This window comes from Mus musculus, chromosome 8 (assembly GCF_000001635.26).
Source record: "Mus musculus strain C57BL/6J chromosome 8, GRCm38.p6 C57BL/6J".
Taxonomy (NCBI): Eukaryota; Metazoa; Chordata; class Mammalia; order Rodentia; family Muridae; genus Mus; species Mus musculus.
The window spans coordinates 127,577,530-127,601,318 of record NC_000074.6 but is presented as its reverse complement, the minus strand read 5'-3'; the positions used below and the strand labels follow the sequence as shown (position 1 = coordinate 127,601,318).

Here is a 23,789-nt window from a genome sequence, read left to right as displayed (position 1 = left end):
GGCCTTAACATTCATAGGAGAGTGTTAAGGTAACATGAATCCTACCTCCTGAAGAATAGCTCCCCCACCCACACGGTTGGCTTTTGTCTAAAGAAAAACCCAGCAGCATCAGTTGCTCCCTTTCTGCCAGGATGAAGCACCTTATGGACTGGTAAACAATAATAAGGCAATGTCTAGGACATACATCTAAAGCAGATATTCTCAGCCGGCATATGTTTTCTTTTAAAAAATTCCAATACAAAGATAATATTGCAAGCGATTAGACTTTATGGTACCCAGTCTGTGTTGATGGAAATTCACAACCATACTAGCTGGGGCAGATGTATGACAGACGCTATATCCAACACAGTTCAAACCATGTATCTTTAGCATGAAGAGCACTGAGGGGCAGGAAATGTTTCAGTGGGTACAGTATATGCTGTATAAGCATAAGGATCCAATGTTGGATCCCCAAAAACCTGCCTAAAAGCTGGGTATGGTATAATCCCAGACCTGAGAAGCAGAGGCAGAGGCAGAAGCAGCCCTGGAGCTTACTGTCCAGCCAGCCTAGACTATTGTCGAACTCTACTTTCAGTAAGAAATCTTATCTGGAGGGAGGAAAGAAGGAAGGAAGATAGAAGGCTCCTAAGGAATGACACCTGAGGTACACACACACACAGAGAGAGAGAGAGAGAGAGAGAGAGAGAGAGAGAGAGAGAGAGAGAGAGAGAGAGAGATGGTAGGTAGGTAGGTAGGTAGGTAGGTAGGTAGACAGACAGACAAGACAGACAGAATGATTGACTGATTGATTTTCCCCAGTAAGTTCCTGCTTTAATGCACACAGTATCCTCTACGTTAATGAAGACAGGCATCTTCTCTCCCTTCCATGAGGCAGGATGCCACTAAACTACTGGGTGGTAGTGCATCTGCCGGTGCTTTGGGAACATCACCAGTCAGGGAAAATATACAGTGAAAACTGCATGGTTCACACCGTACCCCCAAAGTGCCCCATCTCCTTCCTCCTCGCCATCATGAGCTACCCACACATGTCAGGAAGGCGCTGGCATTCTGTGATGGGATTTAGTAAGCAGCAATTTAAGCTCATGCTGTTTTCTGACACACTGCTTGCGGGGACGTGAAAAGAAAATGGAAGATCTTACAGAAATGCAGGTATATTTTTAAGTTGTTTCTCCCAACGGCCTGAAAATTTGATTCTGACAGAGGGGGAAAAAGTTGAAGGGCTTTTGTTTCTTCAACTGTGCACTTTCTGACACCATTCAAACCTTGTCAGTTGTAAGTATATACTGAAGCTCTGGCAGGCTCCAGGAATGATCAACACGGGGGCTGCAGCACGCACAAGCGAATGACTGAGGTGCTGACAGACTGATGCCTCATCTAATCAGACAGAAGCTTCAGCCTCATCCTTATTTCACACCCCCTTCTTCCAAACCTGCAAAATGGCATGCCAGTCACGACAGTCGCCTTCATCTTTAAGAGGCAACTCTAATAGGCCACGTGTCTTAGAGAAGATTGTATACATGACTAGTGCATAGCAACAAGTCAGTAAAATCACTCTGGCAACCTTTACACTTGTTCGGAAATTAAAAGTAACCTGAGGCTTGGGAGATAACTCAGTTGATGACTTCCAAACCCAGAACCAATGATGAGAAGGAGGAGAGAAAAAAGAATAAGGAGGAAGAAGGAAAAAGAAGGAAGAGAGGATCTTGAACCGCCAGGTTTGCACACACGATTATAATCCTAGCATTGGGGAGGCAAAGGCAAAAGGTGCCCTACCTAGGTCTCACTGGTCGGCCAACCAAAGCAGTGAGCTCCAGGTTCAGCCAGAAACCATGTCTCAACTAAAAGAGCATGGGTGGTGCTCAAGAATAACCGAGGTTGTTTGGCCTCCAGATGCACACAGATGCACCTGCACATACATGATAATACACACACAGGCGCACATACAGAGTAACCTCTCAAAGGTTCAATGCAGATCTCATAAGTATAACGAGAACAGTTGATGAGGAGCAATACTACCTTCAAAGGCTGCACCTCAGTCCCCATCACAGAAGCACAGCCATGTATCTGAATCAAAAATTACAAAAACAAAGACAGGAGGAGGAGAGAACCTGTAACTCCACAGAGGAGTCCATGCTTTCAAACATGGCCACCAGAAACAACAAAGTGTGTGTTTGGTGGTGTGAGTAGAGTATTTGTTGAACAAGTATGAAGGCCTGAGTTCAGATCTCCAGGGCCTGCAGGACACCAGGCCAGACCATTTGCAGCTCCTGGTTCAGTGAAAGATTCTGTCTCAAAATGTGGTAGAGAGTAATGAAGGCATTGTCTACAGCGACCTCTGGCACACACTAGCATACACCAGACACAGACATCCATGAAGACACAAACACACACACAAACAGTTGTACAGAAAAGCCACTGTGCCAGCAAAGTGTCCCAACCCTGAAATTCAGGCAAAGAAGCAAAGCTGCTTTAGCTGCAAATTATAAAATCATCTAAATCTTGTTTGTAATGAAACTGGTTAAAAGAAATGACCTTTTATATTTAAAAAAAAAAAAAAAAAAAAAAAGAGCCCCAAGTCCCAAGTGCCTGGTCTAAATAAGAAAAGATGCTGTAAGACAGAGGTGAGTAGCTGGTTGTTAGAGAGCACAATGGAATCTCTTCCTTAAAAACACAAAATATACCTTTTCCTTTTCTAAGTGAGCTGCAAACACTGGTCTTTATCATGATTAGAAAAGATGCTACTTCAGGTCTGAGAAAGCTGAAAAATGCTGGTTTCACTCTGGGAAAGAAAAATCTTTGAAAGACCTCCACAGAGTGCCACTGAATTTGCATCAAGTAAGCATTCCTTGCAGCTAATTAAAATTATTCTTTGGTTATTTACAAAAGTAAAACACAAAGAAAACTAGCTAAAATAATTAACAGACAAATGAGGAAGACTAGGTAGATACAATGTAAAGTTTCAGTAGTAATAAGAACTAGGCAATATGTAACTTTTTACAGATTATTATAAAGGTAGCAAATAAATAATTGTTAGTTTATGATAGTTACAAACAAACTTCATAATTTAGAACATACTTGGTCATTTAATTTCAGATAGGAAGATTGTGTGAAGTATGCATATATACATACAGACCATGTGTAATTCTTATAAATGAACATTTGGAGGTTTCCTATTTTCTACCTGAATATGCACAATAAAACTTTCCAAATTTCACATGTGCTCAAGGCATATATAGAAAAAAATAAAAGTGTGTGTGTTCTAGATAAAACTAATGACAAAAAAACATCACTTTAAGACAGTGGGTCCTTATTTAGCAAGCTAAACATGCATAGCTATCATATGTATTCCATACTGATTAAAATGACAATTTAAGGGTCTGATAGTGGGTAGAAAGAAGTCTTATCCAATTAAGTCACACAAATTATTCACTCTGATTAACTTCAGATACTGCTAATCATGGTCATTATCTTCTATAGTTCCCTTATTTACAACTTTAACCACAATGAAGCTATCTTATGTCTATCTCCCATCCAATACAAACTACACTTGGCCCGGTTTAACCTCCCAGATCAGATGGGACTGGGGGGCCTTCAGGGTGGTACAACTGAGACAACTGTTTGTCTGTTTTGGGGTCTCGGTCCTCTGCCAAACTCTTGTTCTGTCAAACTCTTGTGGGTTCTGAATTCTAGGAAGCTTCAGTGCTACTAACAACTTGTGTAAAAGCTGAGGAGTCCTCAGAACAACGTTTCCCCTGAATGCTCTATAAAGGTGTGCTTTGGCAATTCATGCAGTCCCCCCATCAGTGCTCCGGTCTGTGATATTTTCCTACCTGAAGGACCTTGAGAACTAGGTATAGATCTACAGAGCAAGCCATTAGCACCAGCAGCTCATAGCACCGAGCATGCCTCCCCTGAAAGGGGCACAGCCCACGGACACATATAAGTTTGCCTACAGAGGTGGTTATGGAGCCTAAAGCAAGGGGTCTACTTTGCTGTATAGCAAGGGGCTTTCTCCATAAGGTATTGATAGCCCTCCACTGCTAAAATAGATTTCCAAGGAAAGGACTCTCCGTGCAGTATGAACTGCAGTCATGGAGGGAGGCTGATGTCTTCTGAATGAAGGACAAGGAACATCTAGGAAGCAGAAGCAGCAGATGTCTTGCAAGTCATTAATGCAATGACAACAAAACCAAACCTGCAGTTCTCAAATCCCCTGACCTGTGGGAAGCAACCAGGGAGGCAGATCAACCCTGCCTTGTACTGGGCTCCTGATTAGACCAGGCAAAGCACTGTTAAGATAGAAAGACGCACTTTAAGCCCACACCTTTCAGTAAGATGGAAGAAAAGGCAGATTTTCGGTTCGTTTAGAGTGCAAGGAACAAAGCAAGCTCAGGAAGGATGAGGACATTCACACTGCACAGGGTCAGTTTTTTCCTTGAAGGATTAATGTACTTCTGGTCACTACAGACTGGGAATGGAAAGGAATTAGCAATATTATTCAAGTCTCTGTTATCCTACTTCTCAATTTCTTCCAGCCAGCACATCGCCTGTGGGTTTCCTGAGGCCCCTGACATTCTGTACTCTTGTGTGTGTGTACAGCCTGCAATTTAACTCTTTGAGCAACTGTAGGTTCCATCTAAACCCGGGACACCATAATAATGAACACCCCAGCGCCCCAGCTACTCAGTAACTTGCATTAAGTTACCTTAGGGCAGAGTTAAGGCTTTGTTTAGGTGGCACCTGCATGGGTGGGGAAGAACCTGCATTTTCTCTTCCTCAGCCTGAGAGAGAATATTTTCCAATGACAGAGCTCAGAAATTTTCTGGGCCTGTGCTCTTCTAAAGGCCTTTTGTGCCACAAACCAGCTCTCTCCAACTCAGATACTGCCTTGAACAAAGGCCCATGAGCAGGTGCATTCCACACTGCTGGGGTCTACACTGAACATTTCCAAAATAGATGAGGTTTTGGGGCTACTTGCAGTAATTTTTTGCTGCAGGAAGCTCTGTAGATGGAGTCATTGGCGAGGAAACTCCCTATGTGATACATTTGTAGATGAAATTGTTGACTAGGAAACTATGAGATACATCTGTAGATGGAGTTGTTCACTACTAAACTATTCGATACATCTGGCTACACTGTGACTTCAACTTATATGTGCTATGGTGAAAGATGAACTTGATATTCTTTAACAATAAAATGTGTGGACTGTTACATGTGAGAACACACTCTCACACCTTCCCAGTATGGTTGGGGGGGTGGGATTCTACCAGGTCAGCAACACATGGGAAGAAAGAAAATTTCTAGCCACCAAAGGGACAATAAAAACCAGAGGAGCTTACATTCTGCTAGGTTACACTAGAAGCTCTCAGTGAGGGAACAGGAGAGCAGATACTAAGATGACTGAGCAGAGCGGAATGATGGCTGCTGTAAGTTCACATATGTGGTCAGCAAAAGGGAGAGACCTCTGATATAAAATGAAAAATAAAAAGATCAGCCTCTGATATACAAGTTACAATGGCACCTGGCACACTGTAATCTAACCTATGACCCTCGGTAGTTGAATTTCCAAAGTGCAAGGTCTTCTCCGATCTTTTCTCTAGAGTGATTGCTCCCATTAAAGAGACAGGAAACACTTGAATCACAGATACTTCCTCATTCAGACCTCTATAAAAATCCTTCCAAATTCTCTCAATGAAAATACCCTACACTGAGAGAAAGTCACTTGAACTCAAACTTGAAGTTCCATCATGCAGGTACAATGTGACCATTGGTTGGTTGGAAGCCAGGAGTGGTATCCACACCTGTAATCCTGGTACTCGAGAGGTTGAGGCAGAAGGATTGAGAATGGCTTTCTTTGCATCAGCTCCACTGCACGGTTTTAAGAATACACAGTTTTCTATCAGGGCTTTGTTCTTTCATACTGCATGATGGCGGGGCACTGTGAGCATTCAGGGAGTTTACAAATCAAGTCATTAACTGAAAAAATGAATGCAGAGAAGATGCTGGACTAAAAGCCACATTCCTGGGTAACCAATAGTGTGCCTCATAGCAAACTGTGGGACTGTCAAGCTGTGTAGGGGCTTACAGGTTAGAGCGGAGTGTGTGACAACTGCTTCCATCTGTGGTGGCTGTGTTCCCCTTTGGCTTCACACTGTGCCTGGTACTCTCTTCAGATGTAGTTAACTATTTACTACACATCACATGAGAACCCTTCTTTAGGAAACCTCTTAGGGTGAGATGGAGTCAATCACACCAAACAACGCCAGTCCATTATAATGTTCCGTCCTGTTGCTACAGAGATGACTCAATTTACCAGAGAATAAATCAGATCCCTTATAATGAAAACACCTCTAAGAGCAGAACAGCTCCAGAAGAAAACTGGATAGTTGTTTAGATGTTGGATTGGTTTATAACACCTAAGGTCGGGCAACGATGGACTTGGGAAATTTTCACACCTGAACACAGGTCTCACACCACCTCTGGCCATTCTAAGGCTGGTCTTCCTCACTTGATCCAAGGTGAGGGCTATCTCCCTAATGCAGGACTTTCCTTCCAAATCAATCTTCCATATCATCATTAAGCTCCTTGATCAGAAACCTTTGAAGGTCTCTTGCTTGCCCAGTACACTTGATGAATTGGGTATTAGGAGCAAGAAGGGCTGGAAGTTCACCCTGAGAGTCCAGAAGGAAGGTGGGCATGGCTGTACTCTTTCTAGATCTCTATCTTGGTCCATTCTTCTCTCAAACCAGCCACCTGTCAGATTCACCTCAGCTGGGAGGTCCAGCCTTCCTCTGTCAAGGAGGACCATGTGCCTAACTCAAGTCTTTTCTAACATCATTCTTCCTCCAACCTATCCAGAAATCTGGTACAATGCATTTTATTCCAAGAACTGTTTTGAAGGGACTCATTAACCTCTGGGCATGGCTCCTCAGCTTCTGTGCCTCAAGTACAAGGACAGCACAGCTGCCCCACTATAGTTCTTAGGCATCTGGCCATTCTTACATACTCTTGAGCTACTGGGGTGACCCAACTTCTAGCTGCACAGGTCCCCCTACTCAGACTAACTAGCTCTGACCCCAGAATTCTCATCAGGACTGAAGCACATCCTGGCCTTTTACCTGTTGGTCTCTCCCATCTCAATCAGAGTTTCTCTAAAAATTTGTTTCCTTCTCTCTTAGTCCTCCAGACAGTCAATGGGGGTGGACCTACCACCAGGGCTTGAAGTTTTAAAGCCCAGAGGGGTGTTTGCCTCTGTGAGCAGCTCTTACTGACTCATTCCCACCCTCCCCAGAAAGCCTTCCAAACAAACCTTTCCTGTCTACAACCCCTACTCTTTTGCCATCTCTCTACCCAGATGTGCCACCAAGTTTCACAGATGCAGGACACAGGAGTAGCAGCCACAGTTTTGTTCTGTGGAGATCACTGAAATGGCCGCACATGGGATGGATGAGAAGAGAGGTGAAAACAGACAAACAGGAATTCGACAAATACTTGACAGGACTGGGGATGTGGCTCAGTTGGTAGAGAGTGCTTGCCCAGGATGCGTGAAGTCCTGGGTTTGATGACCAGCAACCACAGCTAACAGGCATGATGATGCATGTTTCTGTTTCCATGGGAAACAGAAGCAGGAGGATCAGGAGTTCAAGGTTATTCTTGACTATATAGATGGGGGATGGAAATGGGGGTAGCCTGGGCTATATGAGGCCCTGTCTCAATAAAACATAACAGAACAAAACAAAAAGTACCAAGGGAGGTTAGAGAACAGAGAATTACCAATTTCTGTCTCAAAGACACAAAGGATCATGAGCTGAACTTACGTTGGCTCTGCTCTACGAAAAGGCATTGAGTAAACCTAATAGCAAATGCAGTGGATAGAGAGCAGACATTCTGTGGTGGTGTCTCATCATACAGCTATTTTGAACCTATTACACAGCAGACAGATGGTAGAACAAGATACAAAATGAGATTAGCAATGATGGAACCCAGATGGAAATGAGGGAAAGGTCAGAATGCTAAAGGTCAGAGGGATTTGGCTCCATCTTGTCTTATTTCATAAAGGACTGAGGTCATAGCTCAGGGGCCTCTCTTTCAGGGCAGCTGTTAGCCTATTTGCTGGGCAGAGGGACCAAACACTCACCCAAGATTGCTCAAAGCTGTAGGTACGGCGCCGGTCTTCCACATCCTCATCCTGTTTGGCTTGCTGGAACTCTTGCCGTAGACGCTGTATCCGGTCATGGTTGCTAGGAGTGGATCGATTGCTAAAAGAGAAGGGGCAACCGTGAACACCCTCAAGAAAAAGCAACCATAAATCACAGTTGGGGGAGGGGGGCAGGGGGAGGAAGGGCAGCTAGCTGTGGAATGTTGCTCAAACAGGAAGTGGATTTTTACAACAGAATCTGGGCATCTGAAATGGCCATTTGTTCTCAGGACTTAGGCTCACTGCGGCTATACTGGCAGAGCTCTGAGAGAGTGAACTGTGTTTGGAGAGAGAGACCTCTTTTCAAGGTCTCACTTCCTTTCTATAATCTGGTTAGGTGCTGGTGGCAAAGGTTTGGAAGGATGTGGCTTTGGTCATCAGAACAATTAGGGTCCAGACCAGTTCCTCCAGCTCCCTAGCCCACAGCACGTCATTCTTCCTTGACTTTTACATATGAAACAGAGATAATTATCTTCTATAAATACCATCCTAATCAAGTGGCATGACACTAACCTCCCCCCAACAAACAGCAACAACACTCAGCCTCACAAGCCAAATGTAGCATATACTGAGGGTTCTGATGTCTGTGTGGGAAGCCGAGGCAGGAGGATCGAAAGTTCTCTTCATGCCTGAGCAGTTTAGTGAGATTCTGTCTCAAATTAAAAATCATACCAAAAATTAAACGAAGCTGGAGATGTGGCTCGGGGGTACAAAGCCAACCTAGCATGTTTTCTCTGCCGAGTTGCAAACCATAAATATATATGCACCTGTGTGGGTATCTCTGTGCATACATGATTGTATGTTTATGCATATATGTATCTATGAATGTACAGATGTTCATGTGTGTAGTATGTGCATGTGAATACATGTGTGAATATGTGCATGTCCTTGCTGATATGCAAGACTGTATCATATCGCTATTTCATCAGCTTCCTGTTCACATGTCATCAAGGCCACACACAAGATATGATTTTCACAGTATAATGAGAAAAGTAGAAAAATCAAGTTAAGGTAGTGTTTGAGCAAACCACTTGCTTAAACAATGATTCTTTCATCATTTTGTACAACACTGAGCTTCCCTTTGTAGTAAGAACAGCTGTAAAGATTGGTAGAGAAGGCAGTTTCCCCTCACCTCACCAAATGTGAAAACTGACATTTTAAGGGGGTGACTGGCAAATGTTTTGGTTGGATTGGTCTGAGAACATGAAAGTTAACAGGTCTGTAAATGTACTGTTTCGAATCAGGTAGCTGTTGGTGCAGTCTCAAAAGTTCCCTCCTGCTTCTGAAGCATGCAGGTCACTATTCCTACTGGCTTTTTAAAATAGAGATATAGCTGACTCTTGTTCCAGGATATTAGCACTAGCTACCAGCCTACAGTTCCTTCTCTTCCATACCAACACTGACTGTCTAGGCATGCTATGCACATATTCACACACGTATATGCATGCACATACCACACACACACAAAACACATCGAACATCCATACATTCACAGATACATACATGCATAAACACTATGCTAGATGCCAGCATAGTGACAGAAAAGTGAGCATTTTCCAACATTACTGTCCCTGTAACATTACCGTTCCCTTAACATTACTATCCCTTTACTGACTGTGGATTTTTGCTCCCAACATGTATCAATGGGAGGATGATCGGAGGCAAGACTAACTATGAAAGTGCTCCCACCTCACCAGGACCACTGCTCAACTGTTTCCACGCAGTAACTGTACATTTATGGGTCTCATGAAATCCAAGCAAGTGATGAAAACCAATCTTCCACTGCCCGTGATGAGGTGAAAGTCATTCCCCAACAAGGTGGCTGACAAGGTCCTTAGTTTCAGTTTTGGTAACTTCAGTGGCCTTCTGGGATCAGCTCTAGATCTCCCCTGGGCCTTGGTTTCCCAATCTGCCCAGTTCCTATTCTTTCCTCTGGTTTCTTTCAGCCAGTGTTCTACAGAATTAGACCGGCTTGCCCTAAACCAGCAACACCACTTTTCTGGCTTTAGCTGAAGGTGGGCTGCGATGCTTTCATGATTGATGATGATGATTTCCGAGGACGGGAAGGCCATCAAGCGCCCTTTGGGAAAACCCATTGGCAGTGTGGAGGTGAGACCTGGCTTCAAGAGAGGGAACTATTGTACCAGCTTACTTGTTTCTCAGGCCAGGCTGTGATGGGCCAATCATTCAAATCTGGGCTTTGAAAACTCTGATGAGCTCTTTTGCCAAGAAAGCCAAAGGAGATTTAAATATTCATTAGCAACAGTGACTAATCCCTACACATCCCAATCAACCTAGATTAAGGCTTGTGCCAATTTAAAACTGGTCTGTTTCTTTTCTTCCTATTTTCCCAACCCCAGTGAGGAATAAAATAAAAACAGCACCAAAGTAGATTCAAAGGATGACTGAGACAAAAGAAGTCTTAATGAGGAGTCTAGAAATTGCATTTCCAGAGACCCCATATCATGAGGATCTGTACACAGATGATGGGGGTTTAGCATGCTCTCTACTAACATACAAAAGACAACTTTGGTCCAAATGCTAACACTTAGTTTCTCTTGCAATACTGGTTTCTGTAGCTTGACTGCTTGTGTGTGTGCATGTGTGTGTGTGTGTGTACTATTTGAAAATTTGCTTTAGTTCAATAATGATGTAGGCTTTATTCTACTGTATTCTGGGTCCTGTCCTACAGACTTCTGGCCCATCATAGATGCATGGTATAGTGGGACTTGGAGGTCATTAGAAACAGGACACCTGGCTTGGAGCTTCCTGGTGGGCCGTGTGTGTTTCTCCCTTATGACAGCTGACACATTTATTTGTGCTAAGTGTAAGAGGAGCTTCTGCAGGCCTGCTAACTTGATACTCTTGGTATACAGGGTGAGGGCACAGGTTGCACAACCGTCCCTGTCCCCACTTACTGGTCTGAGAATGACCATCTAGGAGAATATGGTAAGTGTGCTGTTTATGAAGACTGAGCCAATCAGGGCAGGGCCCAGGAGACATTCAACAAGTAGGCTCTAAGATGGTAGGGGAGGGGTTCTAGGTTCCAACAGGCCAGAGAATGTTCTTCAATTTACCTTCAGTGTGTGAGTATGTATGTGTATTCTCATGTTTCTATGGATACATGTACAGATGCACATGGAAGGCAGAAGTCAACTTGGATGTTGTCCCTCAGGTAACTTACTTTATATGACCGAACCTAACTAGGACCTGGGGCTCACTGACTAGACTAGACTGGCTGGCCAGCAAGCCCCAGAATTTGCCTGTCTCTATTTCTTTATATTGGGATTATCATTGCCAGTGTTTTGTTTTGTTTTAACATGGGTGCTGGAGATCAAACTTAGTTCCCTATGTGTGTGCACAGTAAGAACTTTACCAACTGAATTATCCATTCCTAGCTCACTCTTTCTTTCTTTCTTTCTTTCTTTCCTTCCTTCCTTCCTTCCTTTCTTTTGTTTTGTTTGTTTGATTTTGGTTTTCCAGACAGCGTTTCTCGGTGTAACCCCAACTGTCCTGGAACTCACTCTGTAGACCAGGCTGACCTTGAACTCTGAAATCGCCTACCTCTGCCTCCTGAGTGCTGAGATTAAAGGTGTGTGACACCTCTAGCTGGAGCAGTGCTGGAGCGCTCCCCCTGGTGGTGAAGATAAGGTAGAGCCAGCAGGCTGACCAGCTCAACTACCACCCAGGCCCAGATCCAGGACTCTGAATTGGCCCATCTCAAAACCTGTATCATCTGTGGAAGGCTGAGACCCATGAAAAGGCCAGCCCTGCTGTTCTAAATCTACAGGATCTCCAGCACACAGGGAAACAACAGGATATTGGGGAGGAGTCCTGATGAGGGTCCAATATTGATAGTATCACAGAAACCGGGTATCTCAAGCAATGAACACTCTCAAGTGAAGATGTGCAGGCAGAGAGGTACACTGTGAGGAACACTGTGACACACTACAGCTTTCACGATGAGACGCCTTCTATGCTTTGTTTTGTTGTTGATGTTGTTGTTGATGGTGGTGGTGGTGGTGGTGTGTGTGTGTGTGTGTGTGTGTAAAGGGACAGGGAGAGGAGCAGGACTGCACTGCATGATGGGAAAGTCACAACAAATCTATAAAGGTTTAAAAGAAAAACAACAACAACAACAACAAACCCAAAACCACCAGAAAGGTGTGTGCCACCACCGCCCAGAAAAACAGAAATTATAAATATTATTTTACCTTAAATTTAACCATTGACTTAATGTATTGTTTTGATCCAAGACAAGCCAAACACAAGAGGGCAGTTGGCAGTCAGTAGCTACCACTACTTTATATTCTGCACTGCTGTTTTCTGTTTGCTTTCCTAAGTCATTTATTTCTACCATGTCAACTGCAGCCCCTTGATCTCTGAATGGCAGTCCTGAGGGACAGATGCAGTGGGTTTGGAGATAGAGTTATTCCTGGGGCTCAGCAGGCCATGTGTAGAAAATATTGGGGGTGGGAAGGAAGCTGTTAAGATCAGCTGTTAATTTTTTGTTTATTTTTACTATGTGTTTTTATATGTATGGATGTTTGACAGGCAGGCATACTACTGCATCACGTATATGCAGTGCCCACAGAGGCCACAGGAGGGCATCAGATCTCCTGGGACTGGAATTAACAGAAGGTTGAGACAACAGGTGGGTCCTGGGAATTGAACCCAGGTTCTCAGGAAGAAAAGTCGGTGTGCTTAACCTCTTTGCAATCTCTCTGCCCCCTTAACTTTTTAGAAGTTTGGGGCTTTATCAAACGACTCATTAAAATTGCGAGAATGCAACCTCTTGGTGCTAGAGAGACCAACGTTTTCCTTCCACTGCTCAGGTACTTGGCAACAAGTACCTTTACCAACTGAGCCATTTCACCAGCTCATTAGTAACTTTTAAACTGTTGTTATTCTGAGTCTGTACATAATTAAGCATACTGGTAATTTACATGGGGATCATGGGTGTCAGGTGTTACAAACCTAGACAGGATTTAAAGTATACGGGCATATATGTTCATAGATTTTTATATGCAAATATTCTTTAACATTATAAAAGGAACTTGGGCATCCACAGATTCTGGTATCCAAAAGGAATGCCTGGTGGCTACTAAAGTGTACCAAATATCTGAAATGGGTCTCATCCTTACAGCCTACTAGTCCACCTTCTCCTTCCAATACAAATTGAACCTAGTCATACTCTCTTGTGAGCTTGAATTCTGGACCCATCTCCTTAGAGGAACAAAGAGAGTTTGCAGAGGGAAAGGAATGCTTAATGCAACTGATGAATTCTTTACAGACTAAAATTACTGTGGCATTTGCATTTTTAATTATGGAACAGAACTCTGAAAACCTAGAAGCAAGGGTAGAACACAGAGACCCCAAATTCAAACAGACAGCAAGCCAGCCATGCATTTGTTAAGTAGGCATTACTACCTTGGCGACTGTGGCCATGCCCACAGAAGAAAGATGTGGACACCATTATAAAGGTGGACAATAGGTTTAACTGGATTGTGGCCAGCCTTCCCTGGTCCCCAAAGGAGACAGTGATGGTTATATCTGATACTGAAGAAGAAAGTAGCTAAATATGGTACGGGATACATTTGTTCCGATAGTTCTTTCTCCCCCACTCTCTCTTTTCAGCTTTCAAAATTCTACCAGGAAATCAAATTCCACCTCCCTGAAGTGTTTCCTAACTTTCCAGGCCAGCTTTGTGCTTAGTTCTCCCCAAGGTGTCCTTCAACGAAAACACCGTTACAGTGCCTCTCAGAACAAGCATACATACATCTTTTCCTCAGTCCTATTCACAGTCATCACCAGAGGCTTGTGGCAGAGACCATTATCCAGCAAACATTTGTGAAGCTCACCCTTTAAAGTGGCTCCCAGAGCCCTCACCTTGTGTGCTCTGCTTTTCTGAAACTCACCCTCAAGTGTGGACAGGGCCCACATTTGTTTCTAGACATCACTGTTGGATGTGTGAGAGTACACTTACAGGACCACCTAAGAATAGGGCGTCCATGCTGCTCACCTCTGGAATGGAGCTGCCTGCCCCGAGTTCCAGAGCTGCAAAGAAAGAGCAAGGAGGTCTGGACTTCTCCAGCAGAACCTCCCCAGAATAACCAGCTTCACTAACCTCGTCTCTGTCCACTTTGAGACCCTGAGCAGAGGCTCTAGCTGAGCCATGTCTGGACTCCAGACTCAGAAATGGGATACAGATGTGTGCCGTCTGAAATGACTGAACTTGTGTTAATTTGTCAGGCAAGGAAAACAAAGCTCACTGATAATGGTCACGGCCAGATGGCTTACTATGTCCAACAGAACATCTATGGAAATGATAAGAAGAGGGATTTGCAATGTGACTGTCATGGGTATGCTCTCTCACGCTCTTGACAAGAACATTTCCACAGTATAAGAATATAAACAAGACCAGGGAGATAGCTCAGTTATTTCCATGTAAGCATGGGCCATCAGACTTGATTCCCAGAAGCCATGTAGAAAAAGCCAGATATGGTGGCACACACCTATAATCTGTGTATTATTCAGAGTTTTTACTGCTGAGATAAAACACCATGACTACAAACAACTTGGGAAGGAAAGGTTTCTTTTAGCTTACAACTCTCAGGTCACATTTCCATGGCTGAAGGAAGCCAGGGCAGGAATTCAAACAGGGCAGGGAACCTGGAGGAATTCTGCTTACTGGCTTGTATTCACAGCTTGCTCTGTCTGCTTTCCTATAGCACCCAGGACCACCAGGCAAGGGGTGGCGTGGCCCACAGTGACTTGGGCCCTCCCACATCAATCGCTAATTAAAATACATCACAGGCCTGTCCACAGAGCAATCTGTTTTCTCAATTGAGGGTGGCTCTTCCCAAAGGACTCTGGCCCAGGTCAAGCTGACATAAAAACTAACCAGCAAAATATGTGAGGTGGATACAAGCAGATGCCTGTTGGCTTGTCAGTCATCCTAGTCTGAGTGGCAAAGATCCCTGTCTCAAAAGACAAGGTGGACAGAGACTAAGGAAGACACCTGAAGTTGACTAGTCATATATTCAGGCTCATGCACACATATATGCTGTAGACACACACACACACACACAGAGAGAGAGAGAGAGAGAGAGAGCGAGCGCAAGAGCGGGGCGGGGGTGGGGGTGAACACAGAACTAAACTAAGTCTGTATCTAAGCATCAAGGCTGAGGGAACTCAGCTTAGAACAGAGCAGAACCTGACCAGTCCTTACTAGGTCTTTTGCTATGAACCACCCACACAGGCGTGCGCTCTCTAGATCTCCCTCCCTCAGTCCCTCAGGCACTTATGCTCCATTCCCGGCTCACTCATGTTAGAGAGTGGCATGGGATGGCTCTCACTTGCTAATGTGAACTAAAAATACATACAACTCTGTCCTGATACTGGAACCAAATAAACATGGACTGTTGCAAAAACAGGCTCATCAAAAGAGCAGAGAAAATGGATGGTTGTTGTTCGGGGTGGGGTGACTCTGACACTATCATTTCTAAAGATGGTCCCTACAAAGTCCTGGCCTGAAAGAAAGTCCCCCAAGTAAACACTGGTATAAAAGATACAACTGGAAAATCGACGTCCACTACGTACCCTAACAGGTAAAGCCATGGAACACCGCAGATATAGAGACTGCTCCATAGCTATCGTTCCAAATGCTCAGGGTGACTTGTTTCTTTTGGGGGGTGGGAGGATCTCTACTAAAACCACCTACCACACTCTGTTCTGAAAAATCAGTACTCAAGAAAATTTGGATGTCTCCCGACAACCTGGTGAGCCTTATGTTCCTAGTGTCTATGTCTGAAGGAGACTGTGGTGGGGTTTGTATATGCTCAGCTCAGGGAGTGGCACTATTATAAGGAGTGGTCCTGTTGGAGTAGGTGTGTCATTGTGTGTGTGTGTGGGGGGGGTCTTTAAAACCCTCATCCTAGCTGCCTTGAAGCCAGTATTTTGCTAGCAGCTTTGCAATAAAGATATAGAATTCTGAGCTTCTCCTGCACCATGCCTGCCTGGATATTGCTATGCTCCTGACTTAATGATAATGGACTGAACCTCTGTATGTATAAGCCAGCCCCAATTAAATGTTGCCCTGGTCATAAGAGATCCAGGAGCTGATGGAGCTTTCTCACAAGTCACCTATAAGGAGATATTCATTTAGGGTCCTGGGCTTATCAGGGAGACTTCAAACTGTCAGTTTCAACAGGATAGCTGCCCAGCAAATGTTCATTAGGCATGCCAGCCTCCACTCCCAGCCACTTCACTTTTGCCTGATCCTCAGCCCTACCAATTTACTTTCTGGCCTAAGCTCAAAATTCTATTCCAAATGCTAGTGAATTTCACACCTGTGTTTGGCACCCAATTACTGGAGATGCAAAGGGGCCATTATTCTAGTCCTAATTAAAACACAAGTTAATTTCCAAATATTTCAGATCCTGGAAATAATGCAATCTATACTCAATCAAAGTTTTTTTTTTCCTACTGAGAAGTTTCCATCACTTTGACAGGTATCCTATTCATCTATGTGTGTGTACATGCATACACATGTGTACCAAAAGATGATGCTAGGTTTTTTTTCCTTGATCACTCTCCACTTTGTTTACAGAGATAGAAGGTCCTTTGCTGAACCCAGGTTCACACTCATCTGTTTTGCTGAGTTGGACAGGTCAGCAAGCCCTAGGTTCCCCGTGACTCTGACTCCCTGGGATGAGGGTTACAGAGTGTGGACCACCCACACATCATTTTATACATGGGTTCTGGGGATCAAACACAGGTTCTTGTGCTTACACAGCTGAGCCACCTCTGCACTCCTCAAACTGTTCATTTTCAAAGCATGTTGACTGGGACAAACTAAGTTAATCCCTTTCCTGTAGAACTGCCTGCTCCTGGTGTCCAACTGTGAATCCCTATTTTGTCCCAACACTGAATCTAAAGTACAGATATCTCATACATGTCACTTAAAGCAACAGGGAGACAGGAACAGAAAGAGACTGACAATGGGAGCAACCAATGTGGGGCATACTTGTCAAGCAGTCTTGGAAACAGGCAGCCACAACCAGCAACACCTCACATCACTGAGCAATGTCTTACTGTGATGTCGACTATGGATGTGAGGGGTTGTAAGCCTTTCGGGACAGTCAGCATGATAGAGCAGAAGCAGATAAGCTCTTACACAGAGACAGCGAATCATGGAGGGGGTATCACTGCACCCCAGTGGCACCTGCTAAAAGCTGAGGAAGCCACCTCCTGACACTGGGCTTGTTCTGTGCTAGTTAGTAATCCCATAAAATAATCCCAATCTTCTGTTGACAGGAAGACAGTTTTTATTTGCATCATACATCAGAAGCAAGTTCTTAGTTGCTGTAAATTAGTAAGCAAATGCAGATTCCTCATTGAATTCATTACACCCATCTGTTAGAAGGGAACACCCTCTTTTGTTTTTCCTCTTGGCATTCAAGTCTGGAGCATTCTGTGCAACCTGAGATACAAGCAGCAAGGCAGAGGCGGGTGTAGTGGAAGATCTGTCCTCTGAAACATGGTGGTTATTCTTAGGGAGATGATGATGATAACGTTAAGGGCCCTACTCAGTGTGTGTGCATGTGTGTGTACATGTGTGCATGCATATGTGTGTATGTGTGTATACATGTGTGTGTTTGCATGTGTATGAGTGTGTGTGTATGTGTATGTGTGTGAGTACATATGTGTGTGTACGTGTATGTGTGATCTGTATTATATACCCGAGGGTGCAGACCAGAGTTTGACACCTGGTGTTTTCCTCAATTCAGGGTCTCACTGAACCTGGAGCTCACTAATTATGCTATAAGTTGCAAGGTTCCTTATGTGCCTACCTCCCCAGCACCGAAGTCACTATGCCTAGATTTCTGTGTGAGAGCTGAGTGTGTACTCCGGCACTCATGTTGGCACAGCAACAAGCACTTAGGACTAAGTCATCTCTCCTGCCCAGCATCTTTGCTTACTTCAGAAAAGGTCAATGGTTGTCATCCTTTGAAAACGTTTGCTTCTTTTTAGTGGGAAGGAGTGCTCCTAGGCATTGATCTGGTTCTGGTCCACTGTCCAACTGACAAGGCTGAAAATGCTGAGTTAAAATTTGGACACACCAAAATGATGTGGGGCAAACTAATTCTCAAGCTGCTAAAGCTAAAGTAGGATTCCTGGTCAGGGATACAGGATTTCCGCCATCTTGTAGGCTCCGAGATGGATGAGGAATGGGAGAAGGAGTAGGGAGGCTAAACTAAGAGATGCACTGGCTATCAAATTACAAACAAAAATAGCTCCTCCATAACAAGCTTCATTAAGTTTTAGCAGCAAATATCTTGGGGTTTTACACTCAGGCCACAGGTCATAAATTCATAGTACACCCCCATATGTTTCACAAACACCTGAATTCAATTTCTCTTTGGGCTGCAAAGCAAGAATGTGATGTTCCAATTAATTATACATGTGAAGTTAGCTTTGAAAAGGGGCAGATTTTGTGTGTGTGTGTGTGTGTGTGTGTGTGTGTGTGTGTGTGTGTGTGTGAAGCAGGAGGATATTTATAGTGTTCGGTATTTTGGAATAGCTCTTCCTCCCAAATTAGCACTCCTATGTTGGTGGGTTGATGTAAATTCAGTCAAATATAAACATGAAAAAAAAATATAACTGGTAAATACCTTGCCATGTTTTCATTTTCCATAGATAACCCAGATGTATAAGATACGGAGCCCTGGTCTTATTGGGTTAATGGATTTCAGGCAAAAACATCTCTGCCTGTGTACAAATCACCCTAAATAGATCTCTGCCTGTGTATAAATCAATCACTTTAAATTGTACAGTGGCATCTAAACAGAGACCAAGTAGCTCTATTTATATGTGTCTATGTACACATGTGAAATTAGCCACTTAGGGAATACCACGTCACCTCCAGTTTCTTTTTACAGTTTTCCTCATCATCTGTAATATGAAAAGAATTATGAGAAGCTTGTGTAAATCCCACGGGCGCTCCCTCTGCTCAGCTGATAAAATTCATCTCCAGATTGTGACACCCGTGATTTGTTGGCCATTTCACACCAATTCCAGTATAATAAATCATAACAAATTAAAACCATAGAGCTATACTCTCTGGGTTAAAAAGCTGGTCATCAAGACTGTTAATCCCAAGTCTTCTCTGATAAAGGCAGTTCTGGGTCCCGGGATGCTCTGCGGATCACAGGGAGGTCACCTCGCTGGTGGGAAGCTCACCCGTCCTCTGTGGCCCCTGGTAACAACCTCATCGTTTTATAAGCAGTTCTCTTGATCACCATCATCGGTCTTCCTTATTAGCCTGTCAGTGGTCTCACACAGGAGTGAGGGGAATTTAGCTTTACTTCTTGAGGGAAACACCTCCAGCTGCAGAACTCATATGGACTTGGGAACACACAGCTTCAGGACCCAACAGTAAGAAAACAGAAAAGCCCTTTGGAGCCCTCACTGGCTTTCCCTGATGGGAGTCAAACACAATTCAGGCTAGCTTCTGCCCAGAAGGACTACTACATGTGGGGTAGTAACACTTGCCTAAGTCACAAAAGTATTAGTACAATTTTTATCATCATCATCATTATTACTATTATTAAGGAGTACTATCATAATTACTACTATTAATTAATTACTATGTTACCCAGGCTGCCCTTGACCTGCTAAGCTTAAGCCATCGTCATGCCTCAGCCTCCCAGATAGCTGGGGGTATGTGCCCCATACCTGGATATTTTTTTTCAAGTTACCAGTGTAGTGGTAAGATGGTTCAGTGGGTAGAGGCACTTCGACACCTAGGTTCTATCTCTGGGACCCACACAGTGGAAACAGAGAACTTACAAGTCATCCCCTGATTTCCACGTGCACACAGTGGTGCAACATACATATATACTCACATGCGAAAAATAAGTAAATAAAATCATCAAAAGCAACAAACAAAATTTTAAAACCATATCAATGTAAAACTCGCTATCAAAGTTTTTATGGGAAAAAATGTGTATTTAAATAGAACTTTTTCAACAGATGGTGTTTGATGAGAGAACCATGTAGGGCTGAAAGCCCCCGAGACAGTAGAGAGAGGGAGTCTGAGTGACCTTGTGGCACCCCCCCACACACACACACACCTTACTGAAGGAAATGGGCAAAGGGCAGGCAACAGTCAGACACTGGGTCTGATCCCTAGTCAGCTTCCCAGCAAGTCATAAAAGCAGGTGATGGGGGGAAATGAGCTCCGGTGCACCTACAAGTCTAAAAGCAGTGTGGAAAGCACCTGTAAGGTGTTACACCTATAAGAAATCACAGGTGATATATTTTTCCCCTTCATACAACTCACAAAGTCATTATAACCTGGTTAATAACGCTCAAAGTATACTCTTCCCACAAGTTGTCTCTCTCCAACTTTCCTATAATGAGTAAGAGCATATGAGGCATTTCATTCGGGGAGAGAGGTGGTGCAAGTTTAAGATTGTATTATTCATTCAATAAAGCCATCAGGGATGCAAAGGTTAGCCAGCTGTGACCCCGAGTTAAGGTCTGAGTCTCAAGCTGAGATAGACATTCAAGAGTAAAATGTAGATAGAACTCAATGCCCACACTTAAAAAAAAAAAAAAAGTAGATAAAGAAGAGGAAGAAATCGGAGTTATGAACTTTGAAACAAAAAAAAAAGCAATGGAAATTAGATTACAAAAGCTGATAGATTTCAGTGACAAAATAAAATGATTATCATGTTCTTTTTCATATTAGAGGATTTTTTTAATCACACAAGCATAGAAACTAATTATCGAACCATTATTTTAATTCTTTAATCATGACATGATTACACAGAATCCAGGACTAACATTTTCTTTGTTTTTTGCGTTCTCCTGTCTTTAATGATAGCATAATTGCAAAATGCTATAGAAAAGAAAGATATCTGTTTAAAGATGAAATCTCAGTGCGATTCAGGGTTTAATTCTATATTGTATTTTAATTCAAAATAATAGCAAATTTATATATGGGTTCCTGAAATAACTCAAAATGGGAAACAATATAGTAACACACACACACTGCCTACACAGTTCGTAATAGACGTCACTTTGAGAACTAAAGTAAGAGTGAGGAAATACTTCTTTGCTTAGGAGAGAGAGGGAGAGAGGGGGAAGGGGAAGAGGAGACAGAAGGAAGGGCATCAAAAAAATGAAAGAAGGTTGGATATACTAGAACACAAAAGAAAACTTTTTGTATGTCTGTATTAACTACTTTCTGTTGTGATAAAATTCCGTGTGAAAAAGCAGCTCGAAGCTGGGCCATATTATGTTTGCTTACAGTTCCAGAGGAAGGATCCACAGGGCAGGGAAGCTATGGAAGCAAGAGGCTGGAGCAGGGAGCTGAGAGATCGCAGCAGCAGCCACAAACACAAGGTAGAGGAAAAACTAGAGAGGAGGCAAGGCTATCTACCTTCAAGGCCCGCCCCCAGTGACGCACTTCCTCCATCGAGACTCCTCCTTCTGAGGGTTCCGACTTCCCAAACAGCAGCACCAACCAGGAACCAAGTGCTCAGATACAGGAGCCTAAGCAGAGCCATAGTGGGGATTTCTTATTCATACCTCCAAGGTGGCGCCATTCCTCGATATTTCTAAGAGCTTTGCAATGTTTTCCTTGCTTTTCCTTTTACTTATTGTACGCCTTTTTATTAATTTCATAACTAATAGTTTATAGCTTCTATTTATGACCTGTTCGTGTTATAACTGAAGTCTCTTTTCAGCTGTAAACCCTGTGAGCTGAAGTAATGGCAGGTCTGATGAGATAAGCCCCACCAGTGTAATAGCGAGAGTAACCAGCCACTTACTGGTTAGATTTAGAGCTTGCTGTGCAAGATGGAACTCATGCCTGGTCCTATTGCATGGGCTGAAATAAATGGCTATGGGAATCAGTGTAGAAAAGGTTACAACGGCATTTCATACAGCTGCTGTGATTGCTCGGACACAACTTAGATAAGATCAGGTCATCCAAAATCCCAGAGTGGCGGGGGAAGAGGCTCATAAAGCGCCCCCCCCCCCCAGCTGACATGGTTTTGGCAGTTGACAGGGGCTAGGAAGGGAGAATCTATTTACTTAAGGGATTTAGTATCTCTAAAGCTACCTTTATTCTAGGAGATGGTCCTACATTCACACTCATACAAAGAGAGTTAAAAATAAATTAAAAAGAGCATATGGAGTTGGGAACAAGAAGTGGGAATAGAGGGAGAACCAGAGGGGAGTGAGAGGGGGTGGATTTGCATAAAATGCATAATATGCATCATGAGATTCTCCATAATAAAAAAAAAATCCTAAGGAAAAAAGTTCCAATTCAGTATAACAATAAAGAAGGACCCAGATACATGGGTACTTACCGTAAACTTAAATCTATAGAATAGGTGGCTACAAGCTAAAGATAATGGTGGTCTGTGACAGTAACCGTACCACATGAGCCACGACATAATCATTTCTGTATTCCTTTAAAAAGAAATATATGGCCGGGCGTGGTGGCGCACGCCTTTAATCCCAGCACTCGGGAGGCAGAGGCAGGCAGATTTCTGAGTTCGAGGCCAGCCTGGCCTACAAAGTGAGTTCCAGGACAGCCAGGGCTACACAGAGAAACCCTGTCTCAAAAAACTAAATAAATAAGTAAGTAAATAAATAAATAAATAAATAAAATTAAAATGTAATTTACTTAAAGGCCAGATTCTTTGAGACAGGGCCTGGCTATATACCCCTGGTTGGTTTTGAACTTGAGACGGTCGTCCGTCTTCTGAGTGCTGAGATTACACATATCACCCTGACAGCTTTAAAAGTAAACACACACACACACACACACAACACACAGTAAAGACACAACAGTAACTGTGTTACCTGCAGAGCACTGTGCTTAAAGTAACTGTCCTTTCTTTGACATCTCTTTAGCTGTGACACACAGTTATGCCCATTGGTCACCATGGTGATTACTACACTCACATCATCCAGTTTCAAGGCATGCTGCCTTTACTCTTTCTCCTACCAAAGACTGCAGCTCCTCCTTCAAACCTCTTCAAGTTGTTGGTGTAAGAAGTGAGTGGTGCTTTTCCACACAGCTTGCCCCGCCCACAAAGATAGAGCCCCAAGGACATAAGTTCTAGGCCCTGGCATATCCTGCAGTTTCTGAAAGTACTGGGCTTCTATGGCTGATCGCATGCGAATGGATACGAGCCAACTCAATTTGGTACAGGATCTTAAATAATGAGAGTCATAGAAAAAGCAACGGATAATCTGATTATCTGGAAGTCTGCCAAATGCTCTCTGAATGTGTCAATCCTTCTGCTTAGATAGTCTTCTAGAAACAATGTCTCTTGCATTCTGCAAAGAGATCACCAGTATTATTTCTCTAACTCTTGAGAAACACTTTGAGGTTCTTTGGGACCACCAGTTTTTATGTCTGGACGGTGTGGGCAGAAGAGACAGCCGAAAACTATGCTGGGTTTTACCAACAGCACACTCCCCAAGGTCTCTGCACCCTAACAGCAGTGATTTTATAGTCAGGGAACTCTGTAAAAGTTAGTTTGCAGACATTGGTCAATTCTGCTTT

General features: G+C 43.5%; 1 protein-coding gene across 13 annotated transcripts in view; it reads right to left on the bottom strand.

The window, feature by feature from the left end:
- The window catches only part of Pard3 (par-3 family cell polarity regulator), a 548,906-nt gene that overhangs the window by 10,968 nt on the left and 514,149 nt on the right, over positions 1–23,789 (bottom strand). For all 13 annotated transcript variants that reach the window (XM_006531520.3, XM_006531523.3, XM_006531524.3 and 10 more), the window contains one exon: positions 8,138–8,258. In XM_006531520.3, the coding sequence (XP_006531583.1) occupies positions 8,138–8,258 (121 nt within the window). The remainder of the gene's footprint in view (positions 1–8,137; positions 8,259–23,789) is intronic.